The sequence below is a fragment of the Erpetoichthys calabaricus genome, chromosome 6 (genome assembly GCF_900747795.2).
Source record: "Erpetoichthys calabaricus chromosome 6, fErpCal1.3, whole genome shotgun sequence".
Classification (NCBI taxonomy): domain Eukaryota; kingdom Metazoa; phylum Chordata; class Cladistia; order Polypteriformes; family Polypteridae; genus Erpetoichthys; species Erpetoichthys calabaricus.
This window is the reverse complement of record NC_041399.2, coordinates 109,855,221-109,879,264: the sequence shown is the minus strand read 5'-3', so window position 1 is coordinate 109,879,264 and position 24,044 is coordinate 109,855,221. Positions and strand designations below refer to the sequence as shown.

General features: G+C 37.3%; 1 protein-coding gene across 1 annotated transcript in view; it reads right to left on the bottom strand.

Annotated features, from left to right (window-relative positions):
- LOC114653489 (uncharacterized) overlaps positions 1 to 24,044 on the bottom strand; it is a 96,954-nt gene that overhangs the window by 48,294 nt on the left and 24,616 nt on the right. The window contains exon 3 of the mRNA XM_028803844.2: positions 2,041 to 2,130. Within this exon, the coding sequence (XP_028659677.2) occupies positions 2,041 to 2,130 (90 nt within the window). The remainder of the gene's footprint in view (positions 1 to 2,040; positions 2,131 to 24,044) is intronic.

The window sequence follows — 24,044 nt, the reverse complement described above, 5'->3', positions numbered from 1 at the left end:
CAGTTACCTTGGTATTTCAGATGGGTAAGGAATTCGTCTTTGATTGTATAGAAGTAAAAATTAATCTTTCAAGCTATTTGTTATTATTTGTTTAAACTTTCACATATTTTTTCTTTAACAGATAAACACCAACATAGGCCTCTATCAAACTCTGACAGTGTAGATTATTCATAAAAAACATTATCCTTGATTTTCTAATTATACATAAGATGAACTAATGCAGAAACATGTTTTATCTTACTTATCAATATGTTTGGAATCCAAGCCAGTTCTGTCCCTGGTTTGAATGTGCCAGCATTTGGCTTTGGTAGATTGTTGGCGAGAATGAGAAATTTCTTGATAATTTTATATTAAAGAATCCAAGATATTAATAAAAACTCATCAGCTGACAAATCAGTTGTCAATCAATATTGTTCTGCTGAGATAAAATTTGGCAAGACCTAAGCCAATCAAAATGACATGCACCAGGAGCTGAGATCGTAAACATAGTCAGAAGCAAGCAGGGAAACAAAGTAACATATCAAAACTGATTTCACAAGCCAAGACTAATTTTAAACAACCTAAACTCACTAACATTTTTTCTTATCCAAATTCAAATATAGGGACTATAATGGCACCTACTTAAAAAGCATTGACACAATGATGCCACTTTCAGTAGCCACATAGTAGCAACAAAGTGTCATTGCCAACAACAATTTGCCATGAAAAAAACAAGGTACAAATAAAATAATGTCACCAAAATAATGTTAAATAAAAAATAAATAAAAATAACTGCAAAACTGAATTGCACAGTTCAAAAATCCTAAATCATGACAAGTATAGATATCAACTTTGCAAATAGGAGGAGAAGTAGCATTCGGATTTTGATACTTTTCTAGCAAAGAGAACATACCTGCTGGTTGCTGAATCTAAAATTTAGGCAAATCATAAAAAATAAATAAATACCCTGCTCTGCCTTCGATGAAAGACATGGCAGATTTTTTAAAAAACAAGCCAAGGATTAGGAAATAAAGTCAAAAATCTTCAAACCATAAGACAGATAAATGTCAAAACCAGAAAAGCCAAAATAGCTGATCCTAATTGCTAACCCAATTCAAAGTCAAAAAGCAGGTGAAAAGATCTGAATCCCAAGTTCTTAAAGTTGCTGGCAACTATGAAGAAAAAATTACAAACATCATTGTATTGAACGGTGGACAGTAAATGATGTAATGTGGAAAACGCATGGTTGCATTGCTGCATCATTGCTACAATGAAAATAACCATGGCAGCTAACATGAAACACATAATTGTGACCAAAAACAAACAACAAAATAGTGATGTGGGAATTTCATAAATAAAATGAAAAATCATTTTCATAATACTAAAATTGTGCTTAAAACACATAAAAAGCTTAAAAAATATTCTAAGTGTTCAAAACATTAAAATAATGACACATTCACATAGATTGTCTTAACAATCTTGAGTCACAAATAAACATTATACTTGGAATTTTCAACTGAACATACATATGGTAAAATACATTTTAGATATTTTATTTATATTTATATTCTATTTCAAATTTTGTAGTCAAATGGAATTTTCCTTAAATACATGTATTTTGTTTTCAGCTCACTTTCAGAGGAAGAACTCGGCTTGATTAAAACCAAATATGGAAATCTAAAGCACTATATAAAAAAGAAAAAAAAACTTCATTACATGTTTACTGTCTGCTGGATTTCACCTTTGTCAAAAATCTGCTCAGAACAATGCTGTTTTCAGGATGTCTTTCCAGGTTATAAAGGTGATATGATATAACAGTATTTCCAAAACATACTTCCTACTTACTGTACTTAAAGGTTTATAGCAGCCTTTACTTGTAATTAACATTCTGTAAAATTCATTCATATCTGCTTGACATGTTAGCACTCTAGATAGCTACAGGCACAATTTGAGAATTAAAATGGAACTGCTTAATAACAGAAACAAACAATTTCTCTTTAGGGACAGAAAACTAAGCCATTAGCTTTCAGCTTTCAAAACTCTTAATTAAATATGGTGTACCTTGAATTCCCTAGGAATCTTCTCTTTGCAGGACAGAAGAATAACATTGTCTTTAAGTTCTGAACCCAATGCGCTGCAGATTGTAGTCACCTGAACAGAAGGAATATATGAAAATGTGTAAGCCTTTTTTGGTAAAGGACATTCATATCTGCCTTTGACTTGCTTAACAATAGTTCATAATAATAATTATAATAAATGATGTTATAACTATTACCTACCATCATTTAGAAGAAGGCAGACTAAAGACTTTCTTTATGTGTAAATTAAGTAATCAATTAGCAAATACACCTTCATAAAGTGTAAAAAGCTAGATCTATCCATCCATCCATCCATTCTCCAACCCGCTGAATCCAAACACAGGGTCACGGGGGTCTACTGGAGCCAATCCCAGCCAACACAGGGCACAAGGCAGGAACCAATCCTGGGCAGGGTGCCAACCCACCGCAGCTAGATCCTCAAATGTTAAATATATTATCATCATCATCATCATTATTGTTTTTCCTGTTTCAGATATCAAGAGGACAGAAAAGAGATATACGCTTATATAATCCCTTCTGCATAGCACTGGTCTGGTTACACATGATGTGCTTGAAAGGTAAGGCATTAAATAAAATATTGTACAGTATATGAACATGTAGAAATGTAATCTTTTTAATCAAAAGCATTCCTTATATCCAGCAGCATTTATAATAACCAATAAGCGAAGCAAAGCGTTACAAGGATTAAACAGGCAAGATTTAATTAAGTTATGGGAGATATGAAAAATGTTATTATGTTATGTTATTATGGTTTTGAATTATGAATAACATTTTTTTTGCAACACTGTTTTATTTTATGCTCCTTTTTATTACAGTCTCTCTTTTTCATGGTCATGGATATTACGTTTAGAGTAACAATGCCCATTGCTGGTCATATGGATGTGGAATGTGCTGTCACCACATCTCCATTATAAGACATGGGAATGTACAGCAGCTTTGCAAGAATTTGCATAAAAATAAATGCACACTTCCATTAGTTGATTTTCAGGTTTTCAGGTCTTCAGGTTTTATCTTACGATTGTGTTCAGTTGTTAGGTGCTCTTATCTTTTTTGGATATGAATTCTGGTCCGTGTACTCGACTATTTTTGTATTTTACCTTTCATCAATGGAAAAACCTGCATAAGAAAAAAATTCCCTCAAACACTGAAAGGACCATGAAAACAATATTCTAAAAGAAGGTGTTAGAGTACTCAACTTCAATCTCTGTTTGGTTCCCCTTTTATCACAGCACTCAACCCAACAATTTATATATTATAAAAACAAGAAAATGAACAAAGCCAGCTAAAAATTAATATGTATTTTAAAAAAACAGCACAAATACCTATCAGAAGTAATAAAAAAAAAACAAAAAACAAAACAAAACAGTAACATACAGTATACAAGTATACATGAGGTGAGAACTATACAGAACACACAAATTGCCTCTCTATATCTAACTAAAAAGATTTAACTTTTGCCAATGACCTCATATAACTTTCCGTCCTCATATCACAATACCAAATGAAACAAATATAAATTGTGTACAACGAACAGTTTTATATTGAAAACACTGTTATGATGGTGGGATTAGAAGATCTTACCACTTTAGATAGTTGGTATCTTTGAGCTTGTCATGGCAATTCCTTCCATCAGACGAAATCTATTAAAAGGATCTTTGACTTGGCCTGATGAAACACTGTTTCTAGTTTCCTTCTTTTACCATCCACTTGTGATATCACACTGACATTCAATGATAATGAATTACTGTGATATCAGAAAGTTCTCCTTTCCTTATAAATCAAAGATGGACCATGCAAACAGAAATTTTCTCTTAATTTTAAATAAACCATTACATACACCTCACACCAGGAAACAATGAAGAACCTAAAAGCCAACACAATGCTTGTCACTTGTACTTTAAAAGCTGGAACACTTAATTTCACCTTTAGTGGTGGTATGCTCATGTGGATAAAAGAGTATTGGTGCCAGAAATACAAACTGTATAGAATAATTTTTATATATACTACTAATTACACCCCACTCCATTTCTAAGACAAGCCTTTTTGTCACCAAAAGTACAACTTGATTCACATGAGGTGAAAAGACAATTTTCTCTTGGGGATTAATAATGTACATCAAATCAAAAATCAAAAAAATGAGGCCTGAGATGTTTTATGGGAACAAAAGTCTAAAGGAGAATTGTTTGGCCTCAATTAAAAATATTATATTTGGAGAAATAATGCACTCTGACATAAAGGTTCATTACCTTTATGATGTGATTATATCTGGACCAAAATAGCCTTACAAAACTCAGGCAACTTTGTATTATGCCAGAAGATTCTACAGAAGAATATTTGGTCATCCAATTCATATTTGAGGCTAAATGAAAAATTTAATATGAAGCAAGGCACTGATTGTAAGAATACAAAGATCCACAAACAAAATGAAATATTTTAATAAATATAGCTGTTCTGTTTAATAACATCATAGGTAGTGCAAAAAAACAAAGTCTTTTTTAATTACTGAAATTTGATTTAATGATACAGAAATCACTTCTTTAATAAAGCCCATGCAAGGCTGTTGCACTTTTTGAACAAATAAAAAAATATTGGTCACAAAGAATGACATAGAAAGATATTTAATAGTGAACTACAAATTAGTCAAAAAAGATTTTAGACTTTTGTGGATCAAATATTAAAACAGAACTGAGCACAATTTTGTTACTGAACTACAGTATAGTACAGTACAGGCAGGCTCTATTGTTGGCATGGAGCTAGACGGGCGCTCAGCAGGCTCCTATCAATTATGGAGAATCCACTGCATCCACTGAACATTGTCATCTCCAGACAGAGGAGCAGCTTCAGCGACAGACTGCTGTCACTGTCCTGCTCCACTGACAGACTGAGGAGATCGTTCCTCCCCCAAACTATGCGACTCTTCAATTCCACCCGGGGGGGGTTGTTAAACATTAACATTATATAAAGTTATTGTCTGTTTTTACCTACATTATTATCAATCTTTAATTTAATATTGTTTTTTGTATCAGTAAGGTGCTGCTGGAGTATGTGAATTTCCCCTTGAGATTAATAAAGTATCTATCTATCTATCTATCTATCTATCTACAGACTTCCTGTCTTGATTCTAAAATCTGTGGTTACAGACAATTCAATTTTGCACTTATTTTTTGTCTACATGTTCATTTTGTACATTTTGGAATAGGTGTGCCCATGCCATTGTTAGTGACAACATACCGTTGCCACTGAGTGACAACCAGAACTTTTGAAAAGTGATATCATCAGAATGGACCCATTTAAGATGGCAGCACGCTGTTCCTGACTTTCAAGTTTCTGGTTAGTGTGAACTTTATTTAACTTAGAATTTGTGTGTGTTTTGGACCGTGTCTTTGGGCTTTGTTATTTTGATATGCAACCTGTTTTGGTTCTTGACCACCCAAAAAAAAAATCTTTTACCCAATTGTAGCAGAATACCATCTGTGGGGGGACCTGAGCCTATGTCAGCAGTGCTGGGTGCAAGGTAGCTCTGGACAGTTTACCAGTCCACTGCAAGGCACACTCATGCACACACATATAATTGTGGGTGTCCAATTAATCAAACATGTACAGTTAAGGGAGGAGATCCACACAAGTACAGGGAGAACATTCAAACTGCATGCAGACAATGACTGGCCATGGGATTCAAACTCAGGAAGGACAGGACAGCACTATCCATTGCACTACTTATTCCAATTAAACTTTGGTGGGGGCTGAAGCCAGTAGTAGTATCAGGCTCAATGTATGAACCAATCCTGAACAAGCCACAAGCCATGGCTGGATCTACCATCAGGGTGACTTGGGTGTACACCCCAGGGCCCTGCTCACAAAAGTGCCTTAGCACATCAGAGAAAAAACAGGAAAAGACCATGTTTTCACTAACACTTACAGCAATCCACTATCCAGCACATGCTCCTCATGATTCTAAAACTCTCCACTCAGACCTCAATAAAAAAACTAGTTTAATTAAAAAATATATATACAGTCCTGGTTGCTTCATATGGGCATCGTCTGCTGTGTAATATGTCACTTCAATGATGGGCCCTAAAAAATAAAAGGGCCACATGGATGGCCATTCAATACAAGAACCCAGTGTTGTAGGCTAAAGACATTTTTAACAAAAAAGATAAAAGCAAAATACACTGTATTGGCGAAGACTATACCTGACAGTTTCAAAAAGAAGTCTAAAATAATGACTTGAGAAAACATTTTGGACAGGCCATAAATATAGCAGTTGAGACTAATGAGAGTGACCTTATAACAGTCTGGACAGGAATATCACCAATTTTAGAAGCAATGTGCCGGCCAACACAGAAGTAAGCAAAAATCTGGAGGACAACAAGGTCAATGCAGGAAATAAAATGTACCAAACAATGCCAAACTAGGCCAGATGGTCTTTTATTTGGCAAACCAAAAACAGTCAGTTACAGACAAAGTGGCATAGGATTTTTAAAAATGATCATCAATTAAACATTTTTAATTTTGCTCTAAGAATAAAGATAATTTCCCACAGATGTGATGTTGCACTCATCATTCATTGTAACAGACTAATTAACAAAAAAGGATGGTGATTTTGACCTGATGTAAAACTTTGGATTTTTTTCTACTTTAATTGCTGTATTTGATTTATTACTGACAATCCATATGAGATGTTGATAGTGTGTGATTATACTTGGATGCCTAGTGTGGTAGTCAAGTGAGGGGATTCTTCCATGATGCACCAGGGTTGGGCCGGTTGTGATATTTTCGTTGTATAAACTTTCCCCCAAAACAGTCACTTGTATCTGAGATTGGACCAAATCTAACAACTCACTTTCCTTGATATTTTGATTACCGGTTATTGAAACAAAGATCTGTCTTTTGATTTTTGTTTTACAATTTGGTTCTGATGTTCTCTCTTTTTGACTCTCAGTTTTAACCCTTGCTTTGCCTTGACTCTGTACTTTGTTCTGTGGCACACTCCTATTTTTCATACTGACTGCCCTTTTAGCAGTCAACACACATGAAGATTAGGGGTAAGAAGCATTCCAATCACATTACATTCTATAAAAAAGTAAATATTGTAATTGGCACTGAGGTGGAAGAGATGCAGCGACATTATGCGGGTGAAGCAGTTTGAGCCCTTAGACAAACAGACATATTTATATTGTTACTCAAAACAAGAAAATTCCTTTCATCATCCCAGAGGACACCCTCAGTCAGCCTCTCCATCTCACCTGCTGCCACTGGAAATACAAGACCACGTGGTAACTGCGGCACTGCTATTTAAATAACTTGCTCAGCTGGGTGCCTGGCCCCTGGACAGTGCTCTGTGGAAAGCTGTAGAACAAATGGAATGCTTTTAGAGAATGCTAGTGGTGGAGCTACTTCCTTAGCTGCTGAGGTACCCTTATTAGCCTGCTGTAACTTCAGAACACCCAGGGCATGCCTAAGTAAGTCAACAAATTCATTTAGGACTGTTTTTTTCTTTCAGTATATGTCAAACTAGCCGTCCCCGTGGCTCTGCCCATGTAGTAATGAAACAGGACATTAAGGAGGGTCCCGCCTGGCTCCCTACTCCTGAGGTCACGCCTCCTCCTCGTATTAGTGCGAATATATTGCTCCTGCAGAGCAAACTATGATTCTTAGCACAATGAGACATGTCGCAAAAACAAAAAGAATGTTCAAGCAAATTCTAGAAAAACCCCCAATCTAAATTTGTTGAGTAGTTCTATAGTTCACTAGCTAAGCGGTGGTAAGGTACACACCCTGAGGCTGGTGCATGAGTGAGGAGGTATCCCGTCCCCCCTCCCATTGGCTCGCTGCATGTCTCTCGGATTCGCACAAATAAATCAGTACTGCAAGCGAACTATGATACATACCACAATGAGAAAAGTCACAAAATCAACCAGAATGTTCAAGCAAATTATAGAAATAACCCCGATCTAAATCAGTTAAGTAGCTCTCTTGTAAAAAGTGAACAGACAGTCAGATAGACAGACGTTGGATTTTATATATGTAGAGATATGCATCAAAGTACAAAGTAAGAAAAAAAAATAGAGAATATAATATCTGGTAATCACAAGGGGTGAGAATAAAAAAAAAGATTTGAAAAACACTAAGCACAGTGATTACATTAATGCCGACAAATATTTATTAATGTCAAATACTCATCCCTTGAAAATATAACCTTACTAACAAATGGCAACATAAAGTAAGACTATATTTCTTTCAGTAAGAATAAAAAAAGACCTCTCACCAATTTGTTAAATCATGTCAGAAACACATTTGTAGCAGTGACTATGGCAGATCATAGTAATAATTTGAATGCCTTCTTGTTCCTACTGTTGATGGCTCCTGCCACACCTCTTCATGTAGAGAGGCCATTTGATTTCATTTTGTTTGGCACAATTAACATGTAGTTGTGGAAAGAAATGCAATGCACTCCTAGCAGTCACTGAGTGAAATGTTTGCTTTAGTCTTAGGTATGTTCCGTACTCAATAGAATGGACATGAGCTAAAATCAAATATGCTTTTGCATGAATAATTGAAATAAGTATTGCTTGTTGTATTAAAATGCAAGGAATCATTTGATTAACTTCTTTTTATTTATGAAATGAAAACAATTGTGCCAAAAGTAATGTATTTTATATGTTGGATTGCATTTACAGTAACTTTGGCATGGGAAGTTTTTCATATAAGTCACTGAACACCAGAACACTAAATGCATTTCTGGCATTGTAGAAATTTGATTGAGTCTGAGAAAGCTGGAATGCAGTCAGGATTATGTTGAAGTGAATCATATATAGTATGTGTCAAAATCACAGGGAATAGAAGAGCATGCATACTGGAAACCTGAGGTGACAGAAACTTTGCATCCAAGTTCATGAAAGTTGAAAGAGCTGCCTTGAATCCTGATTGCATTGACATATGTAATATAGAGCTCATGTTTCTCTTCAGAGCAAATTAAGCTGAGATATTTGTTGGATAGTGTATACTTCAAGCAATGATAACTACTAAAATAGCTTACTTTTAAAGATCGTTTTTCCATAGTAAAACAAGGAACATTGTCAACACAACAGAGCTATATTTTGAAGGGTACCAAAAGCTGCTCATTTTTAATGAAATTCACGTTATATTTGACCACAAGAACCTATGCTGTATATATTTGCATTTGGTTATTTCTGATTATTGAAGGTGTTGATATTGCTATACTTTATATCCTTATTCCTGCAGAAGCTCTTTTTGTATGGCTTTGCTCTAACAAACACATGTAATGGGGTCTGGAGTATCCTTTTTCTCACATTTTAGTCATATATCAGTCCGCAATGCTATTTTAAATGATGAAAGAAAGTTTTTGTGATTCTTTAGTTAACAGCTTTAAAAGTGAGGAATGCTCAATACATAATACCTGCCATTTCATCCTGCAGCCAAACTGTTTTGTGATTATAATAATACTTACACTACTCTATTTCTTTACTTCTTTTCCAGCATATCATTTTTTTGCAATCAACATGCTTAATTCCTCTTTAAGTGCTTCCCAAAGGACCCTTTTAACACAATCTGGACATGGAAGCCAGACACCTGAGGGACAGTAAATAAATGGATCGGGATCTGGAAATAAGGTAGTACCCCAGAGTGTAGAATCAAGACTCGGCATGCTGTTACAACAGAACATTTATTTTGGTCCAAGTGCTAGCAATGAGAATTTTGTGCCCCTGGGGAATGAGCTCTCTAACTGTGAGAGGTGATATACAAAATTGGAACACTTTTGACAACATTTCATGAGCCAAGACACCAGCAAAAGCAAGGCATTGAATAGCTATGTGCTTTTTAGGATTTCAATTTAACTGCATGAATTTCACTTACTGTGATCTCTTAAAGGAGAATCGGATTTTAAGAGAAAGATGTGTACAAGATAAATTATAACATGTTCTTTAAGAAAAAATGAAGCAACAACTAGAAGAGATGGCAATTAAGGAAAGGAAGAATGAGCTGTACTCAGATTGGTTCCTAAATGCAACTACAGTACAATTGTTGCACCTCCTAGCCTTCAGTTTGAGATTTGTCTCAAGATGGCTTCTGTCTCTCCAATTGTCAAATCGAGTTTACGTAATTTGGGGTTTTTTTTATCAGTTGTTAAGTCTGGATTCACATGTAAGGTCTGTTAGCCACTCTTGTTTCTTTCATTTAAGAAATCTTTCTAAACTGAGGACTGTAGTCGCAAGATCAGAATTGGAGATGCTTGTACATGCTTTCATCTCCTCACATCTTTGACTACTGTAATGCCTTGTATACTGGTCTGAATAAATCCTCCCTTTCTTGGCTACAGTTACTTCAAAATGCAGCTGCTAGGCAATTAACTTGATCTAGTTGGAGGGTGCATATTATTCCCATCTTGTACGCTTTGCACTGGCTTCTGGTTTATTTTAGAATTAGTTTTAAAATGTTGGTGCTTACTTATAGAGCTCTCTGCAGAGAAACCCCTGAGTATATCACTGACCTCCTGCACTGCCATATAGCCTGTCGGGCACTTAGGTCTGGGCAACAGGGCCTCTTAGTCATCCCTCATACCTGGCTCAAGCACACGGCTAAGTCAGTTGATTCTTTTAGTAAGCAACTTAAGATGTTTTTGATTAAGCAGGCTTTTGAACACAGCCGAATAGTCTCTTCTTAGACTGTCAGTTTATTCTTAGTTTTGTACTTGTTATTCTATTTTATTGTTTCTCTTTATTTTTTTCTTATTTTGTTATATTTGGTTTGCATTTTTATGTGTTTTATTGTTGTACAGCACTTTGTGATGTGATGTCTGTGAAAGGCACTTTATAAATAAATTTTAATTACTTACTTATTTACGTACTATGGGAGTTCATAGTACACTAACATGATTGTGGTAACTTTATCCAGCTAGACGGACTGACCATCTCACGAGTGGACAGAGACACCTCTTTGTCTGGTAAGATCCACAGGGGGAGGACGACTGTGTGAACAGAGAGTGGTGTACGAACGCTGCTGCAATCGAGCGACACTGTTCCCCGCTGATAGAGGTTTTATTGGTTACCTGCTGAGGGAATACAGCTGCGTGCTGGTGGTTGCCGTCTACCTCCCGCCTAGCGCAAATGCTAACCAGGTGCTAGCGGAACTCTACGAGACCATCAGCAAACTGCAAACGACACACCCCAAGGCATATTTCATTATTGCTGGAGACTTCAATCATGCCAACTTGAAGTCAGTTCTCCCAAAATTCTTCCAGAATGTGAACTTTGCTACTAGAGGGGGAAGCTGTCTGGACAATGTTTACACAAGCGCTCCTGACGCCTACAAGGCCCTACCCCACCCCCACCTCGGCTACTCAGACCATATCAGTGTGTTTATGGTTCCTGCATACAAGTCCCTGCTGAAGCGCACTAAACCAGCACGCAAAACATCAGAGTGCGGCAGGTTGGTGCTGTTTCAGCTCTCCAAGACTGCTTCGAATTGACAGACTGGGACATTTTCAGGGAGGCAGCCATGGATGGTAACTCCATTAATCTGGAGGAGTACACAGACTCTGTGACTGGTTACATCTCCAAATGCATAGAGGATGTTACTGTTACCAAGGATGTTACCACAAGAGCCAACCAAAAGCCCTGGATGACGTGAGAAGTGCGCACGCTGCTCAAGATCAGCTTTCAGATCTGGAGACAAGGCCGCCCTCAGGGTGGCCAGAGCCAACCTGTCTCACGCTATGAGGAGAGCTAAGCGGGCTTACGTGCAGAGGATTAACAAACACTTCAACAGCACCAGAGACACACGTCATATGTGGCAGGGCATTCAGACAATTAAAAACTACAAGCCCAACCCACACAGCAGTGATGGTGATGCTTCCCTACTGGATGAGATGAACAACTTCTTCACACGGTTTGAGGCACAGAACAAAGAGCCTGCGAGAAAAGCAACACCTCCCTCCTCTGACCAGGTACTCTGTCTCTCCACAACTGACATGAGGAGGACTCTGTCCAGAGTCAATCCACACAAGGCTGCAGGACCTGACAACATACCTGGTCGTGTGCTCAAAGAATGCGCCAGTCAACTGGCTGGTGTCCTCACAGACATCTTCAACACATCTCTGAGCCAGTCGTCAGTCCCAGCATGCTTCAAGTCGACCATCATCATACCAGTGCCAAAGAAGTCATCAGTGACATGCTTGAATGACTACCGACCAGTTACACTCATGCCAATCATCATGAAGTGCTTCGAAAAGTTAGTCATGTCACACATAAATACTAATCTACCTGCCTCCCTTGACCCTTTTCAGTTTGCATACCACTTAAACAGGTCAACTGAGGATGTCATATGCTGTGCCCTTCACCTCTCCCTGACACATCTGGATAAAAAAGACACATATGGCAAGATGCTATTCATTGACTTTAGCTCCGCCTTCAACACAATCATCTCTCAAAAACTGGTTTTAAAACTGAGCAGATTGGGCCTGAACACCACCCTCTGCAATTGGATCCTGGACTTCTTGACAGAGAGGCCCCAGACAGTTTGGATGGGCTGCAACACTTCCAGCATCATCACACTGAGCACTGGAGCACCAGAGGGCTGCATGCTTAGTCCACTGCTCTTCACCCTGCTGACTCACGACTGCACAGCCACACACAACACCAACCACATCATCAAGTTTGCGGATGATATGACAGTGCTGGGACTGATAAGCAGGGATGATGAAACAGCATACAAAGATGAGGTGGAACAGCTGTTCTCATGGTGTGAAGACAACAATCTATCTCTCAATGTCGACAAGACAAAAATAATTGTGGACTTCAGAAAATCACATCCTGCCCACATCCCACTCAGCATCAACGGTTTAGATGTGGAGACTGTTAGGAGTACCAAGTTCCTCGGTGTGCACATAACTGAGGAACTTACGTGGACGCATAACACCTCATCACTAATCAAGAAAGCCCATCAGAGACTACACTTCCTGAGGCGGCTGAAGCGAGCAAGTCTTCCCCTTCCATCCTCACCATGTTCTACAGAGGCACCATTGAGAGTGTTCTGACCAGCTGCATCACTGTCTGGTATGGCAACTGCAACATATCCGAACGCAAGCATGTGGAAAGGATAGTGAAGACAGCAGAGAACATTATTGGGGTGCCTTTCCCTTCACTACAGGACATATTTTACAAATGCAGTGTCCGCAAAGCCTGCAGCATTGAGCAGGACCCCTTACACCCCTCACATGGACTTTTCACACTTCCACCATCCCAGAGAAGATACTGCAGCATCAGAGCCAGATCTGCCAGGCTGCAGGATAGTTTTTACCCCCAAGCTGTCAGACTCCTTAACCCATGCTGCCTCCTGGGATCTTCCACACTGCCTCAACCACCTCTAAAAACAGAACTTTTATACATGCGAGACACTTTCCTGTAAAGACGAGTGTGCATGTAGAAAAGAACTGAAAATCTCATACTGACGTTTAAGTATTTTGCACACTGCACTTTGACATTCTTTGAAACATTCTGATCTGTCAGTCATTGTTTACACGTTATCATTTAACTATGAACTATTATCATACACTCATAATTTCTGTATTATCTATATCTATTATTTATTATTATATTACATATTTATTGACTATATTTATGTATCTAGATTGCATAATACCATACATTGCATCAATCTTGTCTTTGCACAATGTCTTGTCTTGTTTGTGTTTTAATTTTAAATTTAAATTTTAAATTTAAATTTAAATTTTAATTATATTTTTAATTTAATATTAATTTTTTACTTGCACTTCATGTTGTTACACTGTGGACCCTGAGCTTCTCAATTTCGTCTATCTGTATACTTGTATATGGTTGAGATGACAATAAAGTTCACTTTGACTTTGACTTATGCTAAAATGAAAATGAGTGTCAAAACAGCTATTTCTGTGTAATATACATCAAGTAGGTTGACGATTTACTTATATAAAGATTTAATTCCTGGTTTAAGATGTCATAAACAATAAATCAAAAACTGCAAACTTCTTTCAATACACCTATGTTTGACATTTTTTTCCATATGTGTGACATTAACATTGTGGCTGGTCAAGTCCACGATATTCATGGCAATGATAACATGTTGCCATTCAACATATTTGTGCTGGTTGGTGACACTCGTACTTGGGCCACCAAATAAAGGTTCTTTGTGTGCCTCTACTTTACAGATGAGAACTTCTATCTCACATTCTTCAAGGTTTAGCTTTTTGCCTTTCTTCTCTTGTTACCATCATCTCTCTCTAGAGGTAAATCTGCTCATTATAAATGTATGAGGTTTATTGGCATAGATCATATATGGAATTAATAAATAAAAAAAAACAACTCCACAGTGGGTTAATAAAGAGTTAAAAAAAGTCTAATAGCTAGTCTAATAACTCCAAAGTGAATTGTAGGGCATAAGAGAACATGAGGGCAACCATTAAGAAAAATATTAGGGAGGCTAAAACACAGCTGGAGAGGAATATAGCAGATAAGGCAAAAAAAGACCCTAAGAGATTCTTTCAATATTTTAGTAGTAAAAGAACAGTCAAGGAGGAGGTGAAATGCATCAGAAATAGTAAAGGGGAATTAAAAGATACAGACAGTGAAATAGCGGATGATCTAAACTTGCATTTTTCTGAGGTCTTCACAAGTTAGGAAGCTGAAATCAAACAAATCACCAGGACCAGATAATATTTACCCTCGAATTCTTAAGTAGGCTAGTGAGTACATACTGTATATAAACCCATGATGTATATTTTTAGGAAGTCACTTTGCACTGGGGAGATTCCAAAGGACTGGAAAATGGTAAATATTATCCCATTAAATAAAAAGGGTGACTGCCAAGCAACTATAGGCCATTAAGCTCAACATGCTTCACAGGAAAATTAATGGAAGGAATTATTAAGGATAAGATTGAGCAACACCTGGCAAGTACAGGAGTTTTTCTGAACAGTCAGCATGGGTTCAGAAGAGGGAGGTCATGTTTTACCAACATGCTGGAATTCTATGAGGAAGTAACAAAAGGATCTGATCAAAGTGGAGCATATGATATTATTTATGTTGACTTTCAGAAAGCATTTGATAAGGTGCCACATGAGAGGTTGGGCATCAAACTAGAAGAAACTGGAGTTCAGGGTGATGTTTTTAGATGAGTTCAGAATTGGCTCAGACACAGGAAGCAGAGGGTGATGGTGTGAGGAACTTTATCAGAATTGACGTTAAGAATTGATGTTAAGAGTGGTGCTCCACAGGGGTCAGTGCTAGGGCCACTGCTATTTTTAATATATATTTAAATGATTTAGGGGTGGCATGGTGGTGCAATGGGTAGTGCTGCTGCCTCACAGTTATGAGACCCGGGTTCGCTTCCCAGGTCCTCCCTGTGTGGAGTTTGCATGTTCTCCCCATGTTTGCATGGGTTTCCTCGGGGTATTCCGGTTTCCTCCCACAGTCCAAAGACATGCAGGTTAGGTACATTGGCGATTCTAAATTCTCCCTAGTGTGTGCTTGGTGTGTGTGTGTGTGTGTGTGCGCGCGCTCTGCGGTGGGCTGGCGCCCTGCCCGAGGTTTGTTTCCTGCCTTGCGCCTTGTGTTGGCTGGGATTGGCTCCAGCAGACCCCCGTGACCCTGTGTTGGGATATAGCCGGTTGGATAATGGATGGATAAATGATTTAGATAGGAATATAAGTAACAAGATGGTTAGGTTTGCAGATGATACTAAGATAGGCAAATTGGCAGATAATTTGGAATCCATTAAATCATTACAGAAGGGCTTGGACAGCATACAGGCTTTTGCAGATTTGTGGCAGAAGAAAATTAATAGAAGTAAATGTAAAGTATTACACATAGAAAGTTTGAATACACAATGGGAGGTCTGAAAATGAAAAGTGTACATCTTATGAGAAGAATTTAGGAGTCATAGTGGACTCTACACTATCAACTTCCTGACAGTGTTCTGAAACCATTAATAAGGCAAACAGAATGTTAGGTTATATAGCATGATGTGTAGAGTACAAGTCCAAGGAGGTTATGCTCAAGTTTTATAATGCACTAGTGAGGCCTCGTCTGCAGTACTGTGTGCAGTTTTGGTCTCCAGGCATAAATAAGGACATAGTAGTGCTAGAAAAGGTCCAGAGAAGAGCAACTAGACTCATTCTAGGGCTACAGGGGATGAATTATGAAGAAAGATTGATGTTAATGTTCTACTGGTTGTTATGGTGGCAATTAGGTGATGTTCGAGGAGCATTCATGTATGTTCATTTACAAGATGATTGTGATTTGTAATGGGTGAATTACATAGGAATGTGCGTACAACAGGTTTCAAAATTCTTTTCTTTTTTTATCATATGCATTTTCTTGTTTTTTGATGTACAAATGTTTTTATGCTTGAACCCATGCAAAGTTTTATATTTATAGGTGGGGAACAGGAAAACCAAGATGGTATCAGAAAAAGATATAAAAAAAACTGTAAATTGATTGTATAACTTAAAAACCTATATAAAATATAAATTTTTGAGGACAGAGGTCAGGAAAACCTGTAAAAAATTTATATCAAATACAGTGCATAACAGTACTGAGTATCTCCTGAGGATATAAAAAAAGTTGCTTGAGCACACAGGAAATGTAGGGTAGCTTTTCTACATTTAACAATTTAATTTAAGTTGATGTTAAATGTGAAAATATGTATACAAAACAATAATTGTTATGACTTAAGGTTCTAAACCCAAAATCTTGCTTAAAACAAGCTTTGATCCAAGAAATCAAAACAGGTTTTTCTCTCAAATTACAAGTAGGCTTCAGCCTACACACACAAGCGGAGAAAACTCCAGTAATATTCAAAAACAGTCAAATAATCCTTAAGATACAAAAAATTCTGAGAAAGGGGTAGATGCACGAAAACCACTAGCTCTAAGAAATAAAAAACAAATGTTTCTTATAATGAAAGCATTTATTATCACAAATTTCAAAAGAAAAGGAATACAGAAAAAGGGGAAAAGAAAATGTCGAACACCAGTCACAAATCCTGAAATCTTAGTGAGGATCAAAACATTTAAAACCATCAAAATCCAAGCAGCACTTATAGAGAAAGCAACCAAGAAAGCCAAAGCCAAGGTGCTTATAAAGACCTCCTTCAGTTCCACGGTAGTACACAAGGTACATACACAAAAGGACAATTAGATACAGTGGTGTGAAAAACTATTTGCCCCCTTCCTGAGTTCTTATTCTTTTGCATGTTTGTCACACAAAATGTTTCTGATCATCAAACACATTTAACCATTAGTCAAATATAACACAAGTAAACACAAAATGCAGTTTTTAAATGATGGTGTTTATTATTTAGGGAGAAAAAAAATCCAAACCTACATGGCCCTGTGTGAAAAAGTAATTGCCCCCTTGTTAAAAAATAACCTAACTGTGGTGTATCACACATGAGTTCAATTTCCGTAGCCACCCCCCGCCTGATTACTGCCACACCTGTTTCAATCAAGAAATCACTTAAATAGGAGCTGCCTGACACAGAGAAGTAGACCAAAAGCACCTCAAAAGCTAGACATCATGCCAAGATCCAAAGAAATTCAGGAACAAATGAGAACAGAAGTAATTGAGATCTATCAGTCTGGTAAAGGTTATAAAGCCATTTCTAAAGCTTTAGGACTCCAGCGAACCACAGTGAGAGCCATTATCCACAAATGGCAAAAACATGGAACAGTGGTGAACTTCCCAGGAGTGGCCGGCCGACCAAAATTACCCCAAGAGCGCAGAGACGACTCATCCGAGAGGTCACAAAAGACCCCAGGACAACGTCTAAAGACTGCAGGCCTCACTTGCCTCAATTAAGGTCAGTGTTCACGACTCCACCATAAGAAAGAGACTGGGCAAAAACGGCCTGCAGGGCAGATTTCCAAGACGCAAACCACTGTTAAGCAAAAAGAACATTAGGGCTCGTCTCAATTTTGCTAAGAAACATCTCAATGATTGCCAAGACTTTTGGGAAAATACCTTGTGGACTGATGAGTCAAAAGTTGAACTTTTTGGAAGGCAAATGTCCCGTTACATCTGGCGTAAAAGGAACAAAGCATTTCAGAAAAAGAACATCATACCAACAGTAAAATATGGTGGTGGTAGTGTGATGGTCTGGGGTTGTTTTGCTGCTTCAGGACCTGGAAGGCTTGCTGTGATAGATGGAACCATGAATTCTACTGTCTACCAAAAAATCCTGAAGGAGAATGTCCGGCCATCTGTTCGTCAACTCAAGCTGAAGCGATCTTGGGTGCTGCAACAGGACAATGACCCAAAACACACCAGCAAATCCACCTCTGAATGGCTGAAGAAAAACAAAATGAAGACTTTGGAGTGGCCTAGTCAAAGTCCTGACCTGAATCCAATTGAGATGCTATGGCATGACCTTAAAAAGGTGGTTCATGCTAGAAACCCTCAAATAAAGCTGAATTACAACAATTTTGCAAAGATGAGTGGGCCAAAATTCCTCCAAAGCTCTGTAAAAGACTCATTGCAAGTTATCGCAAATGCTTGATTGCAGTTATTGCTGCTAAGGGTGGCCCAACCAGTTATTAGGTTCAGGGGGCAATTACTTTTTCACACAGGGCCATGTAGGTTTGGATTTTTTTTTCTCCCTAAATAATAAAAACCACCATTTACAAACTGCATTTTGTGTTTACTTGTGTTATATTTGACTAATGGTTAAATGTGTTTGATGATCAGAAACATTTTGTGTGACAAACATGCAAAAGAATAAGAAATCAGGAAGGGGGGCAAATAGTTTTTCACACCACTGTATAATTATCATAGTACAAAAACACTAAATTAGATAAAACAGTGTTCAATAAATAAAATACAGAAGGATCAATAACAATTATTTGAAATAATTATTTCAAAGATAGCAAAAAGGTTACATTCACATACACACTTGAGAGCGATAAGGGAAAATATTTTAATATTTATTATACTATTATTTAAAAAGTATATAATAGATATCTACTGATTATTTTAGGCATGTAGGAACACACTCCATACATGTGATAACATTTCTACTTCTGTTATGTTGATCATCAATAAATTCCAGAACAACAAAGTGGTGAGCAAGAAATGGCAAGTGTACCTGTTTAAAAAACATGGAAACTGCCAGCTCCTATGTCGTGTCCCACAATGAGAAATCAGTGTCACATCCTGAAACCTGCTATTATTTTCATTAGATAAGCTTTATGGAAAGGATCAACCTGCCAAAATGAGCCAGAAGACATACATTGACAGAATGGAGGAGCATAAAATTCAGCTCATTTTTATCGTACAATTACTAAAACTTGTTATATTTGATGGCTAGTAGTATATTTTCACCTACTTGTGATTCTTTGTATTGCCCCTCGGTGCACCAGTAATACTAACACTCTGAGGTAATGTGTGTTTTGGTGGGTAAAGTTTAAGTTTATTATTATATGTACACTGTGCAATGTGATTCTTACTTGCAGATCTCCTACAGACTAGTGATAGTAATATAGCATCATCAGCAGGTAATCAATACAATACACAGATTAAAAAGAACATTTCAATCCACCATAGCTCGAAATATTCTACACATTGAAAAATAGTGTCCAAATTGATGTGCCACATTTCTCCCACACTTTATAATCACACCTGATGAACTGTTTATTTTAAAATACCTGAGTAACTTATCATTTTCCTATGTAATTTGCCTGCAAAAGTCACAACTGTCGCCTTCACTAATATTGCACAGGCAATATGGGAGATCTGAGTGCAAACTTGAAAATCTTTTGTGCTGAATTTTGATGATTAATATTGGGAACTAGGCTTACTGAGAAAGGAAAGCTAGGGCAGGCAGCCATGATAAGGACTGTAATAGAAGTTGAATATAAATATGTTTACAAATAGTGAAAGAGCAGCTTGATAAATATCCGGCAGATGGCCACAGAGTACCCATGGGTGAGCCTACCAAATGGATCAAAATATGTCTAAAATCCTGACAAGCTAAGGACTTCTAATTATTTTAAAATTTCCAACTCAGGCTCTATGAAGATTGTATTACATGCTGTGTACACTTAAAGATAAGCTGAAAGTCACACATACAGTGTGAGCTACATGATGATAGCAGCTGTTTCAGTATTTTTTGGACCCCACTGTGTGAAGAAATTGGGTTTGGATTTTTATTGGCACCAAGTACTCATCAGACAAAGCACAAGAGTTTCTGGGCATTCTTAACAGTGTTAGATGACAATCCTCAGTGTATGATTTTTGTGATTCTCATGAGAAGCCAGGTCAAGTGTCTTGTTTTCATTATACTCTGTGTACTAGTGGAATTTCAAGTCAATGTAAAAAATGCTGAAAATTAATTTAATTAACCTTTGCTTGAGAATATTCTGTCTGCTCGCAGCCTTACGGTAGACCTATAGAAGACATGGATGGTAATGGAAGTGCTAGCACCATGCAGTTTTAAAACAGTACAATGCCTTGTTGATCTTAACATACCTAGAAAAATTTCTAGTGAAGCTATCAAAGGTAGACGAGTCATGGATAAGGCTGATCTTCGGCTTCTGAAATATCAAAAAGTGGTGTAGGAAATGGGGAATCTTGTGACATCCATCCTTGTCATGCAGCTACTGTATAATCTGTCCAATCCGATCATCTTTAAATGTGTTTCTAGACATCATCGACTTAGATGATATCTATTACCAGGTGGGAAATCAGTGTTCATTGAGTTAAATTTTTCCCAAACTAAGGAAGACTATTTTGGCATTGTATCTGCACTTTAATGCATTCTTTATTATCCACTACTAGCTGTCCCCCGCAGCTCTGTCCGCGTAGTAGTGAAACAGGACAAACTTTAAAAAAATCAATAAAAAAAAAATGATATACAATAGTTTTGATTTTGCTATCAGGGCGAGAACGTAGCTGTGCCAAAAATGTAAAAAGTTGGCAAGGTATCTCTGGCCAAGCTGAAGGTAGATATGTTCCAACGTCAAACGTTGCCACTGTATCTGATCGTGTTCAGCTCTGATGGAAGAGCATCCTGCGCATGGGGAGAAGAGCACGTGACCGTGATATCTCTGCCAATGAGCAGGTACCCTCTAAAACACACGTAGGTTCTAATCTCCCTCAAAAACGTCAAACGTTACTCTTTAACAATTTCTAGATGATAATGTCTGCTGAACAAACAGTATCAAAGCTAAGTGGAGGCAAGGTACGCGCCCCAACATGTGGCGAGAGGTAGAACAAACTCTAATGGAGGCTGGCAACTGAGTGAGGATGCCCCCCCCCCCCCCCCCCCGACTCCCCTTCCGAGGTCCCACCTCCCCCTCCCCTTGGACTGCAGCCTGTCTCTTGGATTCCTAGATATAAATCGGTGCAACAGCCATAACTGTAATACTATAGCACAATGAGAGAAGTCAACCGGAATGTTCAAGTAAATTATAGAAAAAAAACCCGATCTAAATCCGTTAAGTAGTTCTCTCGTGATAAAGAGGACCGACAGACAGACAGATGTTGGAATGTATATATAGAGAATGTAGCACTGAAGAGACTGATCACAATAACCATTTTTACCACCTTACAAAAGCCTCTTCAGAACCCTTATATGAGCATATTCATTCCTTTATAGTGGTATAAATTAAAGATTGTAAAAAACACAGCCATAAATGTACTGTACCCTTGATGTATGACACTAAGTAAGGCTACATCATCAGGGTCCACCTTCAAAGTCCATCTGCACGGGCAACACACTATATAGAGCACTACACAAAACAGTCAGAATCCAGCTAAGTATGTTAATGTTACTGACCAATTCAGTTTAAAATTAAGATGCCAATTGGCTGCTTTGCATAAGTGGAGGGAGACAAGTGTGCCTTTAAGTGGTCAGTAGGCTAGAAGTGCATTTAAGACTAAAGCCAGGAAGTACATCCTTATGTTGTAGGAATCTGGAACAAACTGCCGAGGAATTTAGTTAAAGCAGAAACCTTGACAATCTTTAAGAAGAATTTAGATGAGATACTGGGACAGCTTAGCTGTGAGCTAAAACAACAAGCTTGAGAGGACTGAATGGGTCTCATCTCCTTTTGTTCAAAAATATGTTTTTTTCTGTATTCCAAAGATCAGTTGTTCTCATGTTCAGTCATGAAATGTGCCATGTGGCTGCTTCTCCTTTTAATTGAACTCTTATACTAATTAAGCAAGCTATTTGTTCTGATTTTGTGTTTTTTGTAACAAATTAGATTTATTCAAATTTTTTATTGAACAAAGTAAAAAATTAGATGCATAATTCTTTTTTCTGCTTTTTGGTATTTGTTTTTAACGTTGTGGTTATTTATGCTATTGATTGCTAATAAGCACACAATGTGGGTAACACAAAAATAGGCCACTCTTTAGCAGTCAACGTCGCTTGCATGGGGGTGTGCTATTCTAATCATTAATTGCCAGAATTTGGAGACAATTAAGAGGACATACTCTACAGAAGAAGTGAATTTAAAAGAAAGTTAAGCATCGAAAAATATGGCAAATATATTCTTGTAAATTTAAATTTAACATAAATGTACTTTTCTGAATGTAAAAGAAGATTTTTAAAACAAGACAGTTAATTAAAGAATAAGGTCAATGAAAGGGTAAAATCAACTCATGGATTGGTGAAACCAGTTGAAGAACAAACCAAGGCCCTGCAGGGACTGACTTTGAGAACCACCACTCTGTATTGCTTTGTATTTAAACAACTACTAGCTAGCGGTCAGTAGATATCCATGTACTACTTAGCTTCAACTAAGAAAGAGCTTATAAACCTAATAAGTATTTTAAAATAGGTATTGTGTGTTTAAATTCACTTAGTCAGTTTAGTCAAAGAGAAGTACTCTCCTTTTGATAATTTATCGAAGGGGTAAAAAAGGGGATGAAAAACATAGCAATACATCTGAAAGAATAAACGGCCATGAACAACTTACCAAATGAATACATTTTCATGACAATATCCTTGAACTACAGAAAATGCCTCTAAGCATCTTTTTGTCAAAAGAGCCTTTGAACAATGATGACTTCAGCATCAACCTTATAGCTGGTCATTCTATTGTTGACAAACTCCTGCCATATCTTTGGGGCTATGAGATAAATTGGTGTCTCAGAAAAAGAAAAAAAAAACAGACATTAGAAGACATTAAAAACCAGAGGTCTCCAACTCCAGTCATGGAGTGCTACTGTTGCTGCAGGTTTTTATTCTAACACTTTTTTAATTATTGATCAGTTTTTTGCTGCTAATTAACTATTTTGCCATAATTTAATTGTTTTATTGTTATTTAAAACTCAGACACTTTAATCGTTTCTTTTTTTCCTTAATTAGCAGTCAAACAATAATGAGCAACACATGACCGGTAACCTGTGTCCATCATACAATATCTGAAAATAAACACAGGTGAAGGTCTCAGTAATGTTGATCTGCTCAGGTCCACAAAACATTTTGACAGTTTTCTTAGAAAAAAGAACATTTTGGAAATGTCTGCTGTGGCAGAACGAAAGCAGCGAGCCATGGAATTAAATAATGGGTTTAATTAACAACAAGAACTGGTGTCTAATTATGATATTGGTTGGAGTCTAAGGCCCCAACTTAGGGGATCATCTGTTGGCTCACTTCATGTCTCATTTCTATTTGGATGCAGTTTAAAGAAAAAAATTAAACACTTCAGAGGATTGAATCTTTTAAAACAAGTGAATTAAAATAACAGCAAAAGACATTAAGAAAAGAGTTAGAATAAAAACTGCAGCCAAAGTAGTGCTTCAGGACCAGAGTGGGAGATCCTTCCATTATAACAGCTTTAACAGGATCATGTATGTGTATTAAAAAGAGCAATGGCCCAAACACGGATTCTTGAGGAAGACCACATTTAGCTAATTCTGATTCCTTACACCGTATCCCTTTGCTTCCTGTGTTCAAGTGACAATT